The sequence below is a fragment of the Zeus faber genome (genome assembly GCF_960531495.2).
Source record: "Zeus faber genome assembly, chromosome: 4".
NCBI classification, from domain to species: Eukaryota; Metazoa; Chordata; class Actinopteri; order Zeiformes; family Zeidae; genus Zeus; species Zeus faber.
Window position 1 is genome coordinate 36,854,650 of NC_137191.1, and position 21,167 is coordinate 36,875,816.

Consider the following 21,167-nt stretch of genomic DNA (forward strand, 5'->3'; position numbering starts at 1 on the left):
AACACTACCTCACACTATTCACATTCACATGCCACTTTAATTCACATGCCACTTTAAATGCACATATCTGTATATACATAGCCATATTCCTTCAACCTATTCCATTTTATTTCAATTTATTTTTTATTGTATTTTATTCTATATATTTTTTATCTTATTCTATAAGTATTCCACTTACTGTATTACGTTTTAGGAGTCAGTTAGTCGGTCTATTAGAAAATAATTTTCTACTTTTTATTTTATTTTATTTTTGTACTTTTTCCTAGGACTTATTGTGTGCTATCACCGGGTGCGTTGCATTACATTTCACTGCATATATGTATGGAAGTATGTATATGTATGTGACAAATAAAAATCTTGAATCTTGAATCTTGAGTAATACAGTATGCAGGACAGTATGCAGTAACCCAGTACAGTGGTACAGTATGCAGTACAGTATGCCGTGACCCAGAACAGTGATACAGTATGCAGTACAGTATGCAGTAACCTAGAACAGTGATACAGTATGCAGTACAGTATGCAGTAGCCCAGTACAGTGATACAGCATACAGTACAGTATGCTACATACAGTACAGTGACACAATATGCTCCACCACAGCAGCTGGAACAGTCCGCTGTGGTGGTGAGGATCCTTCATGACGCTGCAGCTCTGCTACTACACCTCCTGGTGTATAAGCCCTCAAGTAACACAACACAACACAACACAACACAGCACAGCACAGCACAGCACAGCACAGCACAGCACAGCACAGCACAGCACAACACAACACAACACAACACAGCACAGCACAGCACAGCACAACAAAACACAGCAGCACAACACAACACAACACAACACAGCACAGCACAACACAACACAACACAGCACAGCACAACACAACACAACACAGCACAACACAACACAGCACAGCACAGCACAACACAACACAGCACAGCACAACACAACACAACACAACACAACACAACACAACACAACACAGCACAGCACAACACAACACAGCACAGCACAGCACAGCACAACACAGCACAGCACAACACAACACAACACAACACAACACAGCACAGCACAGCACAACACAACACAACACAACACAACACAACACAGCACAACACAGCAGCACAACACAACACAACACAACACAGCAGCACAACACAACACAACACAGCACAACACAACACAACACAACACAACACAGCACAGCACAGCAGCACAACACAACACAACACAGCAGCACAACACAACACAACACAGCAGCACAACACAACACAACACAACACATGCTTTTCAAATGGTGAAACTCATTCTCTGCTTTTAACCGTCCTGCTTGTCCTCCCTCCAGGGGGCAGCTACAGCCATGCCCTGCACCACCTAAAGTGTCCATCACTGGTCAGACCACCATGTTCAGGGAGGGTCCTTACTGATGTTACATGGAGGAAACCCCATGTTTGGGTGGGGGTCCTTACTGATGTTACATGGAGGAAACCCCATGTGAGCACATGCAAACTCCACCCAGAAAGCGTCCCCATCAGGGGGTAGCTCCCCAGGCGACCTGTGAGACATACAGTACAGACTGGGATGGTGTTGATTTCAACACTGAGCAAGTTCACTGGCTGTGTTGCTGTGTAGACAGACAGGCAGACAGACAGACAGAGAGACAGAGAGACAGACAGACAGACAGACAGACAGACAGGCAGGCAGGCAGACAGGCAGGCAGGCAGGCAGGCAGGCAGGCAGACAGACAGACAGACAGACAGACAGAGAGGCAGACAGACAGACAAGCAGACAGGCAGACAGACAGGCAGACAGGCAGACAGGCAGACAGACAGGCTTGCAGTCCAACTGAATGATGGTCTTGTGTGTAAAAATGCAGAACATGTGTTGAAGGAGGAGCTAACCCTCCCCCTCCTCCCCCTCCTCCCCCTCCTCCCACACACTGAAATCAGTGACACCCTGTTGTTAATGTTCAAACTTTACTCCCCCTCCCCCTCTCCCTCTCTCTCTCCCCCTCCTCCCACTCAGCAGTTGACCATGGAGTGCAGGGAGACGCTGGTGGACCTCCTGAGCTGGAGTCTTCTTGTGGGAGCTCTGCTCCTGCTGCTGTGTCAGAGCAGGACCCCCACGCGCTACGGCCGCTACGCCCGCTACGCCCGGCCCGGCCCCCCAGCGGGGGCCCGCTGCCCGGCCCGGCTGGCCTGGTTCCTGCAGGAGCTGCCCTCCTTCCTCGTCCCCCTGCTCCTCTTGCTCTGCACCAACTCCCGGCCCGGCCTGGGGAGGGGCCTCCTGCTGGGAACCTTCTGCCTGCACTACTTCCACAGGTGGGGGAGGGCGTGGGGGGCCGTGGGGGGTGGTGGGGGGCCGTGGGGGGGTCGTTGGGGGTGTTCTTGCTGTTGATGAGTTTGTAGATGTGGTTGAGATCAGAGACGACCAGTGTGTTCTGGGTGAAAACTGACGACAATACAATTCAGTCTTAATCAATGGATTTAAAAAGGAATCAATCAGATGAAACGTTGAGTCAGCACAACATCAACGTGCGTTTGGAGCAAAAAGGAGGGAAGTGGCCACGCCCGCTTCATATCCATATATGGTCAATGACGTCAGGGAGCCAGGGCAGATCGGTCGACCGGTCGATCGATTGAGAGTGGATGGCTGAAAGCCTGCGTGGCCCCCGGTACGGACCCCTGACCCTGGTGGTCTTCCCGTCCCCCAGGACCTTTGTGTTCTCGCTGCGGACCCGGGGCCAGCCCTGCCCGCTGCCCATCGTGCTGAGCGCCGCCACCTTCTGCTCCCTCAACGGCTTCCTGCAGGGCCACCAGCTGCTGCACTGCACCCGCTACCCCACCCTGGAGGCCCCCTGCTGGGCGCTGCAGGCCCGGCTGACCGTTGGTAGGTGGAGATACAAATATACACATATACACATATACACATATAGTTCAAGTTCAAGTTCAAGAGAACTTGAACTATATGTGTATATGTGTATATACACACATACAAATGTACAGATATAGTGTAAGACACATAAAACGTTTAAATATTTGTGGAAGTGGAATCCTGTGAGGATACTGAGGTAAATATGTTCAGTTTCAAGTTTACAAGTACACAGTACACAGTGAATTACCCATTTCACAGTGCTCCCCCCTCCCCTCTACTCCCCTCCTCCTCCCCACCTCTCCCCTCCCCTCCTCTCCTCTCCTCCTCCTCCCCTCCTCTCCTCTCCTCTCCTCCCTCCTCAGGGCTGCTGCTCTTCTTCGTTGGTATGGCCATAAACATCCACAGTGACTCCATCCTCCGCAACCTGAGGAAGCCTGGAGAGAGCGTCTACAGGATCCCTCGAGGTAGTACTACGCAGTACCACAGTACTATGTAGCACTACACAGTACTGCCACAGTAGATGGTGGAGTACTCAGTGAGGTAGTGCAGTACTCTGTGTCTCCTCCAGGGGGGATGTTTGAGCTGGTCTCTGGAGCTAACTTCCTGGGGGAGATCCTGGAGTGGACGGGCTTCGCTGTGGCCTCCTGGTCTCTGCCCAGCGCCTCCTTCGCCTTCTTCACCCTCTGCTCCATCGGGCCCAGGGCCTACCACCACCACAGGTACCTCCTCCACCTACACCACCACAGGTACCTCCTCTACCTCTACCACCTCCACCACAGGTACGTCCTCTACCTCCACCACCTCCACCACCACCACAGGAACCTCCTCCACCTCCACCATCTCCAGCACCACCGACACTGGTACCTCCTCCACCTCCACCACAGGTACCTCCTCCAACTCCACCACCTCCACCACAGGTACCTCCTCCAACACCACCACCGCCACCCCCAACACAGGTACCTCCTCTACCTCCTCCACCTCCACCACCACCACCACCACAGATACCTCCTCTACCTCCTCCACCAGATCCTCATCCTAGATGAGGATCCTAGACGAGGAACCTTGAAGAGGACCGAGATGAGGTCCTAGATGAGGAACCTTGAAGAGGATCCTAGATGAGGAACCTAAATGAGGAACCTTGATGACGAACCTAGATGAGGATCCTAGACGAGGAACCTTGAAGAGGATCCGAGATGAGGTCCTAGATGAGGAACCTAGATGAGGAACCTTTAAGAGGATCCTCGATGAAGATCCCAGATTAGGATCTTGGATGAGGAACCTTCAAGAGGATCCTAGGTGAGGATCCTTGACAAGGAATTTTGATGGGGAAACATGAAGAGGATCCGAGATGAGGAACCTTGAAGAAGATCCTAGATGAGGAACCTAGATGAGGAACCTTTAAGAGGATCCTAGATGAGGTCCTAGATGAGGAACCTTGAAGACTATCCTAGATGAGGAACCTAGATGAGGAACCTTGAAGACTATCCTAGATGAGGAACCTAGATGAGGAACCTTTAAGAGGATCCTCAATGAAGATCCCAGATGAGGAACCTAGATGAGGAACCTTTAAGAGGATCCTAGATGAGGAACCTAGATGAGGAACCTTGAAGAGGATCCTAGATGAGGAACCTAGATGAGGAACCTTGCAGTGGATCCTAGATGAAGATCCCAGATGAGGATCCTAGATAAGGATCCTAGATGAGGAAACTTGAAGAGGATCCTGGATGATGAACCTTGAAGAGGATCCTAGATGAAGATCCCAGATGAGGATCCTAGATGAGGAACCTTGAAGAGGATCCTAGGTGAGGATCCTTGATAAGGAACTTTGATGGGGAAACATGAAGAGGATCCGAAATGAGGAACCTCAAAGAAGATCCTAGATGAGGATCCTAGATGAGGAACCTTGAAAAATATCCTAGATGAGGATCTTAGATGAGGAACCTTGAAGAAGATCCTAGATGAGGATCCTAGATGAGGAACCTTGAAGAGGAACCTTGAAGAGGATCCTAGATGAGCAACCTAGATGAGGAACCTTGCACAGGATCCTAGATGAAGATCCTAGATGAAGATCCCAGATGAGGATCCTAGATGAGGATCCTAGATGAGGATCCTAGATGAGGAAACTTGAAGAGGATCCTAGATGAAGATCCCAGATGAGGATCCTAGATGAAGAACCTTGAAGAGGATCCTAGAGGAAGATCCCAGATGAGGATTGTTACGACCGGAGCGAGGAGGGACCCAAACGCACGACACAGAGAGACGGGAGGCAGACGAAGGATGTTTAGACCACACGCTGGAGATGGCCGGGGGACCCGGGCAGGTAGGTTGGAGCAGGGCAGGGCAGGGATGGCGACGACCGGCAAGGAGGGGTCCAGGATCCGGGTGGAGAGGCGGAGAACAGGGCTGGATGGAGAGGGATGGACAGACTTGGTCGACGAGAGGAGACAAGCAGGTTAGGGGAGGACGAAACAAGGAGACATAAACTAGGAACCAGGAACTTGGAACAAGCGCTAGAAACTAGGAACTGGCCAATAGCAGTACAACTTGGCTAAGCTAGTTGACGGTCTGCCAATGACTGACTGGGGAGCTGGAGAATAAATATGTGTGGGTGACGAAGGTAATTGATCCCAGGTGTGTGAAATTGGCCACAGATGGGTCAAGAGTGGCCTCTAGTGGTGCTAGGAGGCCGTGGGCCTAACAAGGATCCTAGATGAGGAAACTTGAAGAGGATCCTAGATGAGGAAACTTGAAGAGGATCCTAGATGAAGATCCCAGATGAGGATCCTAGATGAGGAAACTTGAAGAGGATCCTAGATGAAGATCCCAGATGAGGATCCTAGATGAGGAACCTTGATGAGGATCCTAGATGAGGCATGGTTGTTGCCTCTGTACCTCCTTGATCCTGTTTATTAAACTGTATTTTAACATCTATTTTATAAGAACATTTTATCATTCTCTAGATATATTGTGCATATGTGACCCACCGCAGACTTTAGGGTCATTTGGCGGATTTCGAAAAAATAATTTTGCGCATCATTTAAAAGTGGAGAATCAGAGCTTCCAAACAAGGTGTCACTTGTGCAAATCGAGCAAATGTTATTAAAACTATGACTTGTTAATGACGAGGGTTTGCCAAACTGATTCTGAGATAATCACCTTCAAAGTCTGACCCACACCAGCTTCATTCAGCTCCCACAATGCAACTGGGCTTGGAGGACCAACAAAGCCTCATGGCTACTTAACATCTTGCTGAATGGGCCAATCACCAACAGCCTTCAACAGCTCAACAACAAAACTTATTTTGTTTTTAAAAAAGCTTTTATTTAACAGTAAGAATATACATGTTTTAGTGGAATTATTTTATTTCATTTTATTTTAAATCACCAACCTCAATGGACTTCATCACGTCATCAACTTCTTCCGTTTGTACAACAACGTCGGTCTCTTCCGGTGGTTCTTGAAAAATATTCAGTTTCATCGTCACATTCGGGTTGAAATCCACCGTTTGAAATGTTCTCCAAGTCTGGAGTAATATCACGTTCAGCATCGCTGTGGGAGAACTGACTATCATCCAGTACGCGCTGCTAACACTGACTTGGATCCATCGCCCTGGTCCCAAATATGATTCAGAGCTTCCTCCACCCGCTTCTCCTCATCCATAACAACACAGCGAAATGAAAGTTTTCACAGACAAGTGAAACCGGATCCTCGTCTTGTTTACGGAAGTGACGGTGACGTCAGTGACACGCCCCCTCCACAACGACGTCTCGGTGTGTGTACAAAACACGTAAATATTTAAAGGCTGAACTCTATCCAAACGGATTCACGTTGGGACTTGACATCACATGCAACATGGAGGAATGATCTTCACCTGGACGCTCGCTTTAAAGGAAACCATCGATCGGCAAGTGAACTGCGTTTCCCCATCTCATCTAACGGGAATATTTAACTCCACGGGCTAACATTCTTATACTATTTATAAATCAAACTCGGTTTTTGAAAATACGTTGAGACATAAAAAAATCACAAACACAAAATCTAATTTTCTTCAAGAAAGGTTTTTCTACTTATTTGGCTGCTCCAGGCCATTTAAGAAATGCGCCCGATGTCGGCTTTTGCTGCAGTGGGTCACATATTGTATTTCTATGAATTGAATATGAATTATGCATATTTGTATTCATTATATCACAACTTCTCTCCTGTTTTCCAGGAATTACCAGGAAACCTTCAAGAATTATCCAGGTTCCAGGAAAGCTCTGATTCCATTCCTGCTGTGAGGACCCTGCAGCTGTTCATGGAAAACACAACAACAACGTGACAACAACGTGATAATGTGACAACAATGTGACAACAACGTGACAACAATGTGACAACAACATGGAAATGTGACGACAATGTGACAACAAGGTGACAACAATGTGACAACATGACAACAAGGTGACACAACATGACAACAACGTAACAACAATGTGACAACATTGTTGTGACAACGTGAAAACAACGTGACGTGTGGCCTTAAAACCTGTTTTTCTATAAAAGTGCTTTGAATTGTTTTTTGTTTGTTTGTTTGTTTCACATCTTTTCGAATCACAACCTTTTGAGAAACATTCCAAACACAGAACAACAAAGACGCATCAACACAGGAAAGTGAGAAAGGCATCAGTGACGTCAGGCGTCCAGCAGGGGTCAGTGAAGTGCATCAACAGAACAACATGGGGGGGTCCTGGTGTCACTTTAGGTCTTCAGTGCTTTTCGGTTCTTAGGCTTGAAATAGGTTTTGTATATGATCTAATCTCTTTTAAAATTTGTGGTTTGGATTTTACAAGTGTTTTTTTGTCAATGTGGAATTTCGCGAACAGTATATCTATAATATCAATTGTTCAAAAAGAGCTCAAAGTCAGGATGAGCATCATCCAAAATGAGCAAAGATACCACATATAATTATAACTATATCTATACATATAATATAAAATATACATATGAATATAAATATCAATATATGTTTAAGTGTGTGTGTGTGTGTGTGTGTGTGTGTGTGTGTGTTGAAATAAAGTGTAGAAATACTGAGACATTAAAACATAAAAAATATTAAAAAGTGATTGACCACCAGGCCAATGCTCAGTGCTATAATCATGGTTTAAAAATAATATTAATATTAAATATGGAGCATTGACAAACTTAAATACAATTTAACTTCACTGTCCAACCCAGAAAATCAGAAACGCATGAAAGAAAAGTAAACAGTTCTCACAGTGTTCTTTAAGAAACATAGCACAAAAATATATATAGTACATAAAAGTACATCATGTGTTATAATGTAGTATATAAAAATATCATATACAATTATTTTACACAACTGTCCTCTTTAAATCTGTCAAGCACCTCGTAACATCAAATTAAAGTTATGATTATTATTATATAGACAAAAACACATAAAGCCTGCCTCCTCCGTCCTCCTGCCTCCTCCGTCCTCCTGCCTCCTCCTCCACCCTCCTGCCTCCTCCTGAATCGTCCTCCATCCTCCTGCATCCTCTTGCTTCCTCCTGCCTTTTCCTGCCTCCTCCTGCCTCCTCCTGCCTCTCCCTGCATCCTCCTGCCTCCTCTTCAATCATCCAGACTTTTCCTGCCTCCTCCTCTATCCTCCTGCCTCCTCCTGCCTCCTCCTGCATCCTCCTGCCTCCTCTTCCATCCTCCTGCCTCTCCCTGCATCCTCTTGTCTCCTCCACCAATCTCATGCCTCCTCCACCATCCTCCTTCATCCTCCTGCTTCCTCCTGCCTCCTCCTCCATCCTCCTGCCTCCTCCCGCTTCCTACTGCCTTTTCCTGCTTCCTCCTCCATCCTCCTGCCTCCTCCTCCATCCTCCTGCCTCCTCCTCCTCCTCTGTCCTCCTGCCTCCTCCTCCACCCTCCTGCCTCCTCCTGAATCCTCCTCCATCCTCCTGCCTCCTCCTCCATCCTCCTGCCTCCTCCTGCACCCTCCTGCCTCCTCCTGCATCCTCCTGCCTCCTCCTGCCTCCTCCTCCATCCTCCTGCCTCCTCCTCCATCCTCCTGCCTCCTCCTCCTCCTCTGTCCTCCTGCCTCCTCCTCCACCCTCCTGCCTCCTCCTGAATCCTCCTCCATCCTCCTGCCTCCTCCTCCATCCTCCTGCCTCCTCCTGCACCCTCCTGCCTCCTCCACCATCCTCCTGCCTCCTCCTGCCTCCTCCTGCCTCCTCCTCCATCCTCCTGCATCCTCTTGTTTCCTCCTGCCTACTCCTGCCTCCTACTGCCTCCTCCTCCATCCTCCTGCATCCTCTTGTTTCCTCCTGCCTCCTCCTGCCTCCTCCTGCCTCCTCCTGCCTCCTCCTGCCTCCTCCTGCATCCTCCTGCCTCCTCCTGCCTCCTTCTGCCTCCTCCTCCATCCTCCTGCATCCTCTTGCTTCCTCCTTCCATTTCCTGCCGCCTCCTGCCTCCTCTTCCATCCTCGTGCCTCCTCCACCATCCTCCTTCATCCTCCTGCCTCCTCCTCCATCCTCCTGCATCCTCTTGTTTCCTCCTGCCTCCTCCTGCCTCCTCCTGCCTCCTCCTGCCTCCTCCTGCCTCCTCCTGCCCCCTCCTGCCTCCTCCTGCATCCTCCTGCCTCTTCCTGCCTCCTCCTGCCTCCTCCTGCCTCCTCCTCCTGCCTCCTCCTGCCTCCTCCTGCATCCTCCTTCCTCCTCCTGCCTCCTCCTCCATCCTCCTGCATCCTCTTGTTTCCTCCTGCCTCCTCCTGCCTCCTCCTGCCTCCTCCTGCCTCCTCCTGCCTCCTCCTGCATCCTGCTGCCTCCTCCACCATCCTCCTTCATCCTCCTGCCTCCTTCTGCCTCCTCCTCCATCCTCCTGCATCCTCTTGCTTCCTCCTTCCTTTTCCTGCCGCCTCCTGCCTCCTCTTCCATCCTCGTGCCTCCTCCACCATCCTCCTTCATCCTCCTGCCTCCTCCTGCATCCTCCTGCCTCCTCCTGCATCCTCCTGCCTCCTCCTGCCTCCTCCCCCATCCTCCTGCATCCTCTTGTTTCCTCCTGCCTCCTCCTGCATCCTCCTGCCTCCTCCTGCATCCTCCTGCCCCCTCCTGCCTCCTCCTGCATCCTCCTGCCTCTTCCTGCCTCCTCCTGCCTCCTCCTCCATCCTCCTGCATCCTCCTGCCTCCTCCTGCCTCCTCCTGCATCCTCCTTCCTCCTCCTGCCTCCTCCTCCATCCTCCTGCATCCTCTTGTTTCCTCCTGCCTCCTCCTGCCTCCTCCTGCCTCCTCCTGCATCCTCCTGCCTCCTCCTGCCTCCTCCTGCCTCCTTCTGCCTCCTCCTCCATCCTCCTGCATCCTCTTGCTTCCTCCTTCCTTTTCCTGCCGCCTCCTGCCTCCTCTTCCATCCTCGTGCCTCCTCCACCATCCTCCTTCATCCTCCTGCCTCCTCCTGCATCCTCCTGCCTCCTCCTGCATCCTCCTGCCTCCTCCTACCTCCTCCTCCATCCTCCTGCATCCTCTTGTTTCCTCCTGCCTCCTCCTGCCTCCTCCTGCCTCCTCCTGCCTCCTCCTGCATCCTCCTGCCTCCTCCTGCCTCCTTCTGCCTCCTCCTCCATCCTCCTGCATCCTCTTGCTTCCTCCTGCCTCCTCCTGCCTCCTCCTGCCTCCTCCTGCCTCCTCCTCCATCCTCCTCCTGCCTCCACCTGCATCCTCCTGCCTCCTCCTGCCTCCTCCTGCATCCTCCTGCATCCTCCTTCATCCTCCTGCCTCCTTCTGCCTCCTCCTCCATCCTCCTGCATCCTCTTGCTTCCTCCTTCCTTTTCCTGCCGCCTCCTGCCTCCTCTTCCATCCTCGTGCCTCCTCCACCATCCTCCTTCATCCTCCTGCCTCCTCCTGCATCCTCCTGCCTCCTCCTGCATCCTCCTGCCTCCTCCTGCCTCCTCCTCCATCCTCTTGTTTCCTCCTGCCTCCTCCTGCATCCTCCTGCCTCCTCCTGCATCCTCCTGCCCCCTCCTGCCTCCTCCTGCCTCTTCCTGCCTCCTCCTGCCTCCTCCTCCATCCTCCTGCATCCTCCTGCCTCCTCCTGCATCCTCCTGCCCCCTCCTGCCTCCTCCTGCCTCTTCCTGCCTCCTCCTGCCTCCTCCTCCATCCTCCTGCCTCCTCCTGCCTCCTCCTGCCTCCTCCTGCATCCTCCTTCCTCCTCCTGCCTCCTCCTCCATCCTCCTGCATCCTCTTGTTTCCTCCTGCCTCCTCCTGCCTCCTCCTGCCTCCTCCTGCCTCCTCCTGCATCCTCCTGCCTCCTCCTGCCTCCTCCTGCCTCCTTCTGCCTCCTCCTCCATCCTCCTGCATCCTCTTGCTTCCTCCTTCCTTTTCCTGCCGCCTCCTGCCTCCTCTTCCATCCTCGTGCCTCCTCCACCATCCTCCTTCATCCTCCTGCCTCCTCCTGCATCCTCCTGCCTCCTCCTGCATCCTCCTGCCTCCTCCTACCTCCTCCTCCATCCTCCTGCATCCTCTTGTTTCCTCCTGCCTCCTCCTGCCTCCTCCTGCCTCCTCCTGCCTCCTCCTGCCTCCTCCTCCATCCTCCTGCATCCTCTTGCTTCCTCCTGCCTCCTCCTGCCTCCTCCTGCCTCCTCCTGCCTCCTCCTCCATCCTCCTCCTGCCTCCACCTGCATCCTCCTGCCTCCTCCTGCCTCCTCCTGCATCCTCCTGCATCCTCCTGCCTCCTCCTGCCTCCTTCTGCCTCCTCCTCCATCCTCCTGCATCCTCTTGCTTCCTCCTTCATTTTCCTGCCTCCTCCTGCCTCCTCCTGCCTCCTCCTCCATCCTCCTGCATCCTCTTGCTTCCTCCTGCCTCCTCCTGCCTCCTCCTGCCTCCTCCTGCCTCCTCCTCCATCCTCCTCCTGCCTCCACCTGCATCCTCCTGCCTCCTCCTGCCTCCTCCTGCATCCTCCTGCATCCTCCTTCATCCTCCTGCCTCCTTCTGCCTCCTCCTCCATCCTCCTGCATCCTCTTGCTTCCTCCTTCCTTTTCCTTCATCCTCCTGCCTCCTCCTGCATCCTCCTGCCTCCTCCTGCATCCTCCTGCCTCCTCCTGCCTCCTCCTCCATCCTCTTGTTTCCTCCTGCCTCCTCCTGCATCCTCCTGCCTCCTCCTGCATCCTCCTGCCCCCTCCTGCCTCCTCCTGCCTCTTCCTGCCTCCTCCTGCCTCCTCCTCCATCCTCCTGCATCCTCCTGCCTCCTCCTGCCTCCTCCTGCATCCTCCTTCCTCCTCCTGCCTCCTCCTCCATCCTCCTGCATCCTCTTGTTTCCTCCTGCCTCCTCCTGCCTCCTCCTGCCTCCTCCTGCATCCTCCTGCCTCCTCCTGCCTCCTCCTCCATCCTCCTGCATCCTCTTGCTTCCTCCTTCCTTTTCCTGCCGCCTCCTGCCACCTCTTCCATCCTCGTGCCTCCTCCACCATCCTCCTTCATCCTCCTGCCTCCTCCTCCATCCTCCTGCATCCTCTTGCTTCCTCCTTCCTTTTCCTGCCGCCTCCTGCCACCTCTTCCATCCTCGTGCCTCCTCCACCATCCTCCTTCATCCTCCTGCCTCCTCCTGCATCCTCCTGCCTCCTCCTGCATCCTCCTGCCTCCTCCTACCTCCTCCTCCATCCTCCTGCATCCTCTTGTTTCCTCCTGCCTCCTCCTGCCTCCTCCTGCCTCCTCCTGCCTCCTCCTGCCTCCTCCTCCATCCTCCTCCTGCCTCCACCTGCATCCTCCTGCCTCCTCCTGCCTCCTCCTGCATCCTCCTGCATCCTCCTGCCTCCTCCTGCCTCCTTCTGCCTCCTCCTCCATCCTCCTGCATCCTCTTGCTTCCTCCTTCATTTTCCTGCCGCCTCCTGCCTCCTCTTCCATCCTCGTGCCTCCTCCACCATCCTCCTTCATCCTCCTGCCTCCTCCTGCCTCCTCCTGCCTCCTCCTCCATCCTCCTGCATCCTCTTGTTTCCTCCTGCCTCCTCCTGCCTCCTCCTCCATCCTCCTGCATCCTCTTGCTTCCTCCTGCCTTTTCCTGCCGCCTCCTGCCTCCTCTTCCATCCTCGTGCCTCCTCCACCATCCTCCTTCATCCTCCTGCCTCCTCCTGCCTCCTCCTCCATCCTCCTGCCTCCTCCTGCCTCCTCCTGCCTCCTCCTGCATCCTCCTTCCTCCTCCTGCCTCCTCCTCCATCCTCCTGCATCCTCTTGTTTCCTCCTGCCTCCTCCTGCCTCCTCCTGCCTCCTCCTGCCTCCTCCTGCATCCTCCTGCCTCCTCCTGCCTCCTCCTGCCTCCTTCTGCCTCCTCCTCCATCCTCCTGCATCCTCTTGCTTCCTCCTTCCTTTTCCTGCCGCCTCCTGCCTCCTCTTCCATCCTCGTGCCTCCTCCACCATCCTCCTTCATCCTCCTGCCTCCTCCTGCATCCTCCTGCCTCCTCCTGCATCCTCCTGCCTCCTCCTACCTCCTCCTCCATCCTCCTGCATCCTCTTGTTTCCTCCTGCCTCCTCCTGCCTCCTCCTGCCTCCTCCTGCATCCTCTTGCTTCCTCCTGCCTCCTCCTGCCTCCTCCTGCCTCCTCCTGCCTCCTCCTCCATCCTCCTCCTGCCTCCACCTGCATCCTCCTGCCTCCTCCTGCCTCCTCCTGCATCCTCCTGCATCCTCCTGCCTCCTCCTGCCTCCTCCTGCCTCCTCCTCCATCCTCCTGCATCCTCCTGCCTCCTCCTGCCTCCTCCTGCATCCTCCTTCCTCCTCCTGCCTCCTCCTCCATCCTCCTGCATCCTCTTGTTTCCTCCTGCCTCCTCCTGCCTCCTCCTGCCTCCTCCTGCATCCTCCTGCCTCCTCCTGCCTCCTCCTGCCTCCTTCTGCCTCCTCCTCCATCCTCCTGCATCCTCTTGCTTCCTCCTTCCTTTTCCTGCCGCCTCCTGCCTCCTCTTCCATCCTCGTGCCTCCTCCACCATCCTCCTTCATCCTCCTGCCTCCTCCTGCCTCCTCCTGCCTCCTCCTCCATCCTCCTGCATCCTCTTGTTTCCTCCTGCCTCCTCCTGCCTCCTCCTCCATCCTCCTGCATCCTCTTGCTTCCTCCTGCCTTTTCCTGCCGCCTCCTGCCTCCTCTTCCATCCTCGTGCCTCCTCCACCATCCTCCTTCATCCTCCTGCCTCCTCCTGCCTCCTCCTTCATCCTCCTGCCTCCTCCTGTCTCCTCCTGCATGCTCCTCCATCCTCCTGCCTCTCCCTTTCTCTTCCTGCTTCCTCTTCCTGCTTCCTCTTCCTGCTTCCTCTTCCTGCTTCCTCTTCCTGCTTCCTCTTCCTGCTTCCTCTTCCTGCTTCCTCTTCCTGCTTCCTCTTCCTGCCTCCTCCCGCAGCCTCCCCCTGAAGCCCCTGTCTGCGGTGCATCCCGCATCCAGCAGCAGCAGCGGCGGCGGCGGCGGCGGCGGCGTCGCGGTGTTTTCCTGCCGAACGCGACTCGTCGTGATGGAATCGCGGTGCCCAGCTCCGGCTCCGGCTCCGGCTCCGGCTCCGGCTCCGGCTCCGGCTCCGGCTCGGGTTCGGGCTCCGGCTCCGGCTCCGTCTCGGGCTCCGGCTCCGGCTCCGTCTCGGGCTCCGGCTCCGGCTCCGGTTTCCAACGGCCAGAGCAGCTCCGCACCGGCGGGAAACGGAGGAAAAACCGCCAAAAAGTCCAGGACGAGGAAAGGGAAGCGGGGCCGCAGGAGAAGGAGCAAGAGGCCGCGGAGCAGCAAGACACCTCCCCCCTACCTCCCCCCGGAGGTAAGGAGCTAACAGGCTAACGGCCCAACGGCTCCAGCACCGTTCATACTCTGTATGTCATAACCTGTCATAACCTGTCATAACCCTATAATAACCTAAAATAACCTGCCATAACCCTATCATAACCTGTCATAACCCTATAATAACCTGTCATAACCCTATAATAACCTGTCATAACCTGCCATAACCCTATCATAACCTGTCATAACCCTATAATAACCCTATCATAACCTGTCATAACCCTATAATAACCCTATCATAACCTGTCATAACCCTATAATAACCTGTCATAACCCTATAATAACCTGTCATAACCTGCCATAACCCTATCATAACCTGTCATAACCCTATAATAACCTGTCATAACCCTATAATAACCTGTCATAACCTGCCATAACCCTATCATAACCTGTCATAACCCTATAATAACCCTATCATAACCTGTCATAACCCTATAATAACCCTATCATAACCTGTCATAACCCTATAATAACCTGTCATAACCTGCCATAACCCTATCATAACCTGTCATAACCCTATAATAACCCTATCATAACCTGTCATAACCCTATAATAACCCTATCATAACCTGTCATAACCCTATAATAACCTGTCATAACCCTATAATAACCTGTCATTACCTGCCATAACCCTATCATAACCTGTCATAACCCTATAATAACCCTATCATAACCTGTCATAACCCTATAATAACCTGTCATAACCTGCCATAACCCTATCATAACCTGTCATAACCCTATAATAACCTTTCATAACCCTATCATAACCTATCATAACCTGTCATAACCCTATCATAACCTGTCATAACCCTATCATAACCTGTCATAACCCCATAATAACCTATCATAACATGCCATAACCCTATAATAACCTGTCATTACCTGTCATAACCCTACAATAACCTATCATAACCCAATAATAACCTATCATAACCCTATCATAACCTGTCGTAACCGAAAATCTCTAATAACCTATCATAACTTATAGATTCAAGAGGTTTATTCGTCACAAACATATACATACTTTCATACATATATGCAGTGAAATGTCAAATATTATAATATATATTATTCTAATAACATATCATAACCTATAATAACATATAATCTATAATAACCTGTCATAACCTCTCATAACCTTTAATAACCTATAATTACCAATAAGAGAGATTCAAGAGAGATTCAAGGTTTTTATTCGTCACTTACATGTACATACTTTCATACATAAATGCGGTGAAATGTAATCAGTAATAATAACCTATAATAACCTAAAATCTCAAATAACCTATCATATCTTATAATAACATATCATAGCCTATAATAATATATAATGGATAATAACCTATCATAACCCTCTCATAACCTATAATAACATATAATGGATAATGACCTATCATAACCTATCATAACCCTTTCATAACCTATAATAAAATATAATAACCTATAATAACATATCATAACCTATAATAACATATAATGGATAATAACCTATCATAACCCTCTCATAACCTATAATAACATATAATGGATAATGACCTATCATAACCTATCATAACCCTTTCATAACCTATAATAAAATATAATAACCTATAATAACATATCATAACCTATAATAACATATAATGGATAATGACCTATCATAACCCTCTCATAACCTATAATAACATATAATAAAATATAATAACCTATAATAACATATCATAACCTATAATAACATATAATGGATAATAACCTATCATAACCCATCATAACCTATAATAACAACCACCACGACCACCATGATGTGTGCATGTTTTGGGTGGGGGTCCTTACTGACGTGAGGTGGAGGAAACCCCATGTGAGCACGGGGAGAACATGCAAACTCCACACAGAAAGGCACCTTTTTGGAGATAACCCACCGGAGCACAGTGCCAACAGCGCCCCAGGCGGGAATCGAACCCAGGACCTTCTTGGCGTCTCTATAACCTTATTATTATTTGTTTTTGTTTTTGTATTTCTGTGAAGGCTTGTGGAGAAACACAGCTGGTCCCATGTCCCACGCTGAGCTGCTGCTGCTGCTCATTCATATCTGTCTGGAAGAAACACTGATTTATCATCTTTCTCTTTTCAGGCTGAAGAGGGAAACATCGAGTACAAGGTGACTGCATGTCCCTCTTTATTCTTTAATGTTATTATGTTATGATGATGATTATTATAATAATAATCATTATTATTATCATTATTATTATTATTTAAATTATTATTATTATTATTTTTATTATTACTATTATTATTATTACTTTTATCGTTATTATAATTATTATTTTATTATTGGAGGCAGATGATCCGCTGTGGCGACCCCTAACAGGAGCAGCCGAAAGAAGAAGAGGATTATGATTATTATCATTATTATTATTATTATCGTTGTTGTTTATATGTTATTTTTAGGCTATTGTTAGTGTTAACTCCTGTTATTGTTCTGCAGCCCCTTATTGTTATTGTTGAAAAAACGAGTTTACTAGAAATGAGATTGACGGTAAGAAGCTCTATGACATCATCTGGAGCCTGTTGATTTAATACTTTCATGTGTACAGGTTGACACTGAGGTGGAAGCAGTAAAAGACAGACAGACGGACAGACAGACAGATGGACAGACAGACGGACGGACGGATGGACGGACGGATGGACGGACGGACAGACGGACAGACAGACAGGCAGACAGACAGACAGACAGACAGACAGACAGACAGGTAGATAGAAAAGAGAGGTAGATACAAAATTCAGAGGGGTGGAGTCAGGTGACGTAGGTTTTCCCCTGGTTCTTCTGGTTCTAGCTGAAGCTGGTCAACCCCACCCAGACCCGCCTTGAGCACCTGGCCACGCAGCTGAAGTGGCGGCTGCAGGAGGGGCGTGGCGAGGCGGTGTACCAGATCGGGGTGGAGGACACGGGGCTGCTGGTGGGGCTCAGCGAGGCCGACATGGAGGCATCACTCCTCACCCTGCAGAGGATGGCGGAGAGGTGAGACAGCTCAGATGGAGGTGTGGGTTGTGGAGGGGTTGGCTGATAGAGGGGTTGGCTGGAGGAGGGGTTGGCTGGAGGAGGGGTTGTGTGATGGAGGGGTTGGGTTGAGGAGGGGTTGGGTGATGGAGGGGTTGGGTGGAGGAGGAGTTGGCTGATAGAGGGGTTGGGTGATGGAGGGGATGGGTGGAGGAGGGGTTGGCCGATGGAGGGGTTGGGTGATGGAGAGGTTGGGTGGAGGAGGGGTTGGCTGATAGAGGGGTTGGGTGGAGAAGGGGTTGGCTGGTGGAGGAGGGGTTGGCTGATAGAGGGGTTGGGTGATGGAGGGGATGGGTGGAGGAGGGGCTGGGTGATGGAAGTGTTGGGCTGATAGATGTCCGTCCTCTGTCAGGGTGGGGGCCGACACCACCCTGCTCAGACAGAGGGAACTGGACTACGACTCCAGAAGCTGCAGAAAGATCGCTGAGGTGCTGGTAAGGAAAGTTCCAGACGACCAGCAGGTGAGACACCTGTCTGTCTACCTGTCTGTCTGTCACATCATAAATTACGTTATGACCCTCACCAGTAATGTGTTTTGTCCCGTCCTGCTCCTGGTCCTGCTGCTCCTGGTCCTGGTCCTGGTCCTGGTCCTGCTGCTCCTGGTCCTGCTGCTGCTCCTGGTCCTGGTCCTGGTCCTGCTCCTGGTCCTGCTCCTGCTCCTGCTTCTGCTACTGCTCCTGCTCCTTGTCCTGCTCCTGCTCCTGGACCTGGTCATGCTCCTGGTCCTGGTCCTGGTCCTGCTCCACCTCCTGCTCCTGCTCCTGGTCCCCATCTCGGTCCTGGTCCAGTTCCTGGACCTGCGCGTGGCCGTCCTGGGGAACGTGGACTCGGGGAAGTCCACGCTGCTGGGCGTCCTCACGCAGGGCGAGCTGGACAACGGGCGTGGCCGCTCCCGCCTCAACCTGTTCAGACACCTGCACGAGATCCAGACCGGGAGGACGTCCAGCATCAGCTTTGAGATCCTGGGCTTCAACAGCAAGGGGGAGGTGGGAGGAGGAGGAGGAGGAGGAGGAAGGCGAGGAAGAGGAGGAGGAAGAGAGGGTGGAGGAGGAAGAGAAGGAAGAGAGGGAGAGGAGGAGGAGGAGGAAATAAGCTGATGCTACATGTGTTATATCTACTGTATCAGCTCCCCCTAGTGGAGAACTGGGTGTAGGCTCCTGTGGAACAGTTCCAAGGTTCACGCAGTATATTCTATCTCCATATAAATATAAATATCAATGTAAATATCAATATAAATATGAATATGAATATAAATAAGAATAAAAATATGAATATGAATGTAAATGCTAATATAAATATTTATATGAATATAAATATGAATATAAATATGAATATGAATATAAAATATGCATTTAGATATAAATATCAATATAAGTATGAATATGAATATGAATGTGTGTGTGCAGGTGGTGAACTACAGCGGCGCCCGCTCGGCCGAGCTGATCTGTGAGCGCTCGTCCAAGCTGATCACCTTTATTGATCTGGCCGGACACCAGCGCTACCTGAAGACCACCGTGTTCGGGCTGACCAGCTACCGGCCCGACTTTGCCATGCTGGTGGTGAGCGCCACCACCGGGATAGGTGAGACGGGCACCTCTCACCTGGCTTATTGTCAACTAGCATGTCTGTCTGTTCATCTGCCTGTCTTGCCTGTATGTCTGTCGTCCTATCTGGGTCATGGAGCATTTTTGGTCCCATGGCAGGTTAGGGGTTCGGGGTTAGGGTTAGGTTTAGGGTTAGGGTTAGGTTTTGGGTTAGGGTCAGGTTTTGGGTCAGGTTTTGGGTTAAGGTTAGGGTTAGGTTTAGGGTTAGGGTTAGGTTTTGGGTTAGGGTCAGGTTTTGGGTCAGGTTTTGGGTTAAGGTTAGGGTTAGGTTTAGGGTTAGGGTTAGGTTGTTTGAGAAAAGGAGCCTACCCAGTACTGGGTGGGAATTGCACTGACCACCGCTGGCTGGGGGGTCCTCCACTCTTTAAGAATTGGTGGAATGAAGATTTCCCCAAGAAAAAAGAAAAGGGGGGTTGGGGGCAAATTAGCGTCCGAGGGTTTTGTAGGGGGCTCTCATAGTCTGTTGTTAAGGCCTCCTGGTGTTAGCGTACCCAGCCAGGTAATCCATTTAGCTTCAGTGCTTCTTTCCCTGGTGGTCAGGGGTTAGGGTTACCTTAATTACCGGGATCAAAGCCAGCCATGATTTCCTGCACCGCACAGTCGGCGAGATGCAAAAAGACAACGCGGATCTAAAAACCTCCGAAAAGCGTCTCACAACAGAGGTTGAGGTTCTAAAAATATGTAATTAAATTATGAAAGATACAATCCAGAACTATGCGGGACAACCTCATCTTTTCTGGGATCCCAGAGAACAACACTGAGCCCCCAGAAAACATGGTGAAAGACTTCCTCCACACCACTCTGTCATTCTCCACAAACACCGTGAAGCAGATCACCTTCCACCGGGTTCATCGACTGGGACACGTCATTCTGGTAATTATATACTGCGAGATGTAGAAATTAGCATGCTATCTATGTCACGATTTAAAATATTGCTCACTCTCATCATCTCACCTTCCCAATCTACCTGCCAAACTCAAATAAGGTTGAAAAATATCGAGTGAACCATCTTCAATTTATAATTAAATGGTTACAACCAGAGCAACAACTGGGCCATGGATGGCGATACATTGAACAAACAGAATATCAGGATTTATCCTTATCTGATCTCCCATTTCTTACTGAATCAATAAGAAAATATAATTGCTTTAAAAACCCATTTATCGCAACGACTCTGTGAGCCTGGTGGAGATTCCTCAAACTCAGTGGTCACACTCTATCTGCAAACAAATTCACGCCAATCTGGCACAACCCAGATTTTCTGGTTAAAAACAGACCAATAACCTTCAGGTCTTGGAAAAGACAAGGAATAACTCATCTGGAACACTTTTTTGAAAACGATTCACCGATATCCTTCTCAACCCTAACCCAAAGGTATAATAACGGTGGCCCCGGCTCCACGCTTCCCATCCTGCTGCGCCCCTGCGTCGATCTGGTCGCATTTTGCCTATCTTTCCCAGTGCCAAACCTCAAAGTCAGTACATACACCACTCAATAAGCCGAGTGCTTGCGGGATGGTTGGGGTGTGAGCTACGCGGGTGGGGATGTGGTGGGCGGATGCCATCTTGCCTGTCACGCTCCTGCCCCAGCGTGCTTCTCGTCTATACCGAAATTTTAATCCCACTTATATTAGCTTAAAACACATACACTGGCACATAAATCCTACTCCGAACAACGCTCCACCAGAGCAGGGTCTGCAGGCAGGAGGGGTGCGAGCGATGCAGGTTCGACTTGCCTAAAGGACTCGCACCCCCAACCCCGCAATTTTAACTGCAATTGCCAACAGCACACATTGAGCACCGGGGTTTTCTGGGGTGGCGGGTCGCTGGCGGGTCGGTCTGGGGCTGTGGTTGGCCGGTGGGCCACCCAGTACTGGGCGGAAGTCCTGCCG

The 21,167-nt window shown here is 51.0% G+C and overlaps 2 protein-coding genes across 2 annotated transcripts in view; both read left to right on the top strand.

Moving 5' to 3' along the window:
* Window positions 1–2,029: 2,029 nt before the first annotated feature.
* srd5a2a (steroid-5-alpha-reductase, alpha polypeptide 2a) lies at window positions 2,030–7,416 on the top strand (the record flags this gene model as incomplete). The annotated part of the gene is made up of 5 exons (XM_079999589.1): window positions 2,030–2,316; window positions 2,709–2,884; window positions 3,232–3,333; window positions 3,438–3,588; window positions 7,080–7,416. 5 exons carry the CDS (start codon window positions 2,030–2,032, stop codon window positions 7,144–7,146), a joined length of 783 nt encoding a protein of 260 aa, XP_079855715.1. The 3' UTR covers window positions 7,147–7,416.
* The window catches only part of LOC307229590 (GTP-binding protein 2-like), a gene marked incomplete at both ends in the record, with an annotated part of 21,324 nt that continues 7,452 nt past the window's right edge, over window positions 7,296–21,167 (top strand). The window contains 8 exons of the mRNA XM_079999590.1: window positions 7,296–7,306; window positions 14,213–14,291; window positions 14,481–14,615; window positions 16,746–16,772; window positions 17,449–17,633; window positions 18,025–18,133; window positions 18,461–18,658; window positions 19,079–19,253. Of these exons, the coding sequence (XP_079855716.1) occupies window positions 7,296–7,306; window positions 14,213–14,291; window positions 14,481–14,615; window positions 16,746–16,772; window positions 17,449–17,633; window positions 18,025–18,133; window positions 18,461–18,658; window positions 19,079–19,253 (919 nt within the window). The remainder of the gene's footprint in view (window positions 7,307–14,212; window positions 14,292–14,480; window positions 14,616–16,745; window positions 16,773–17,448; window positions 17,634–18,024; window positions 18,134–18,460; window positions 18,659–19,078; window positions 19,254–21,167) is intronic.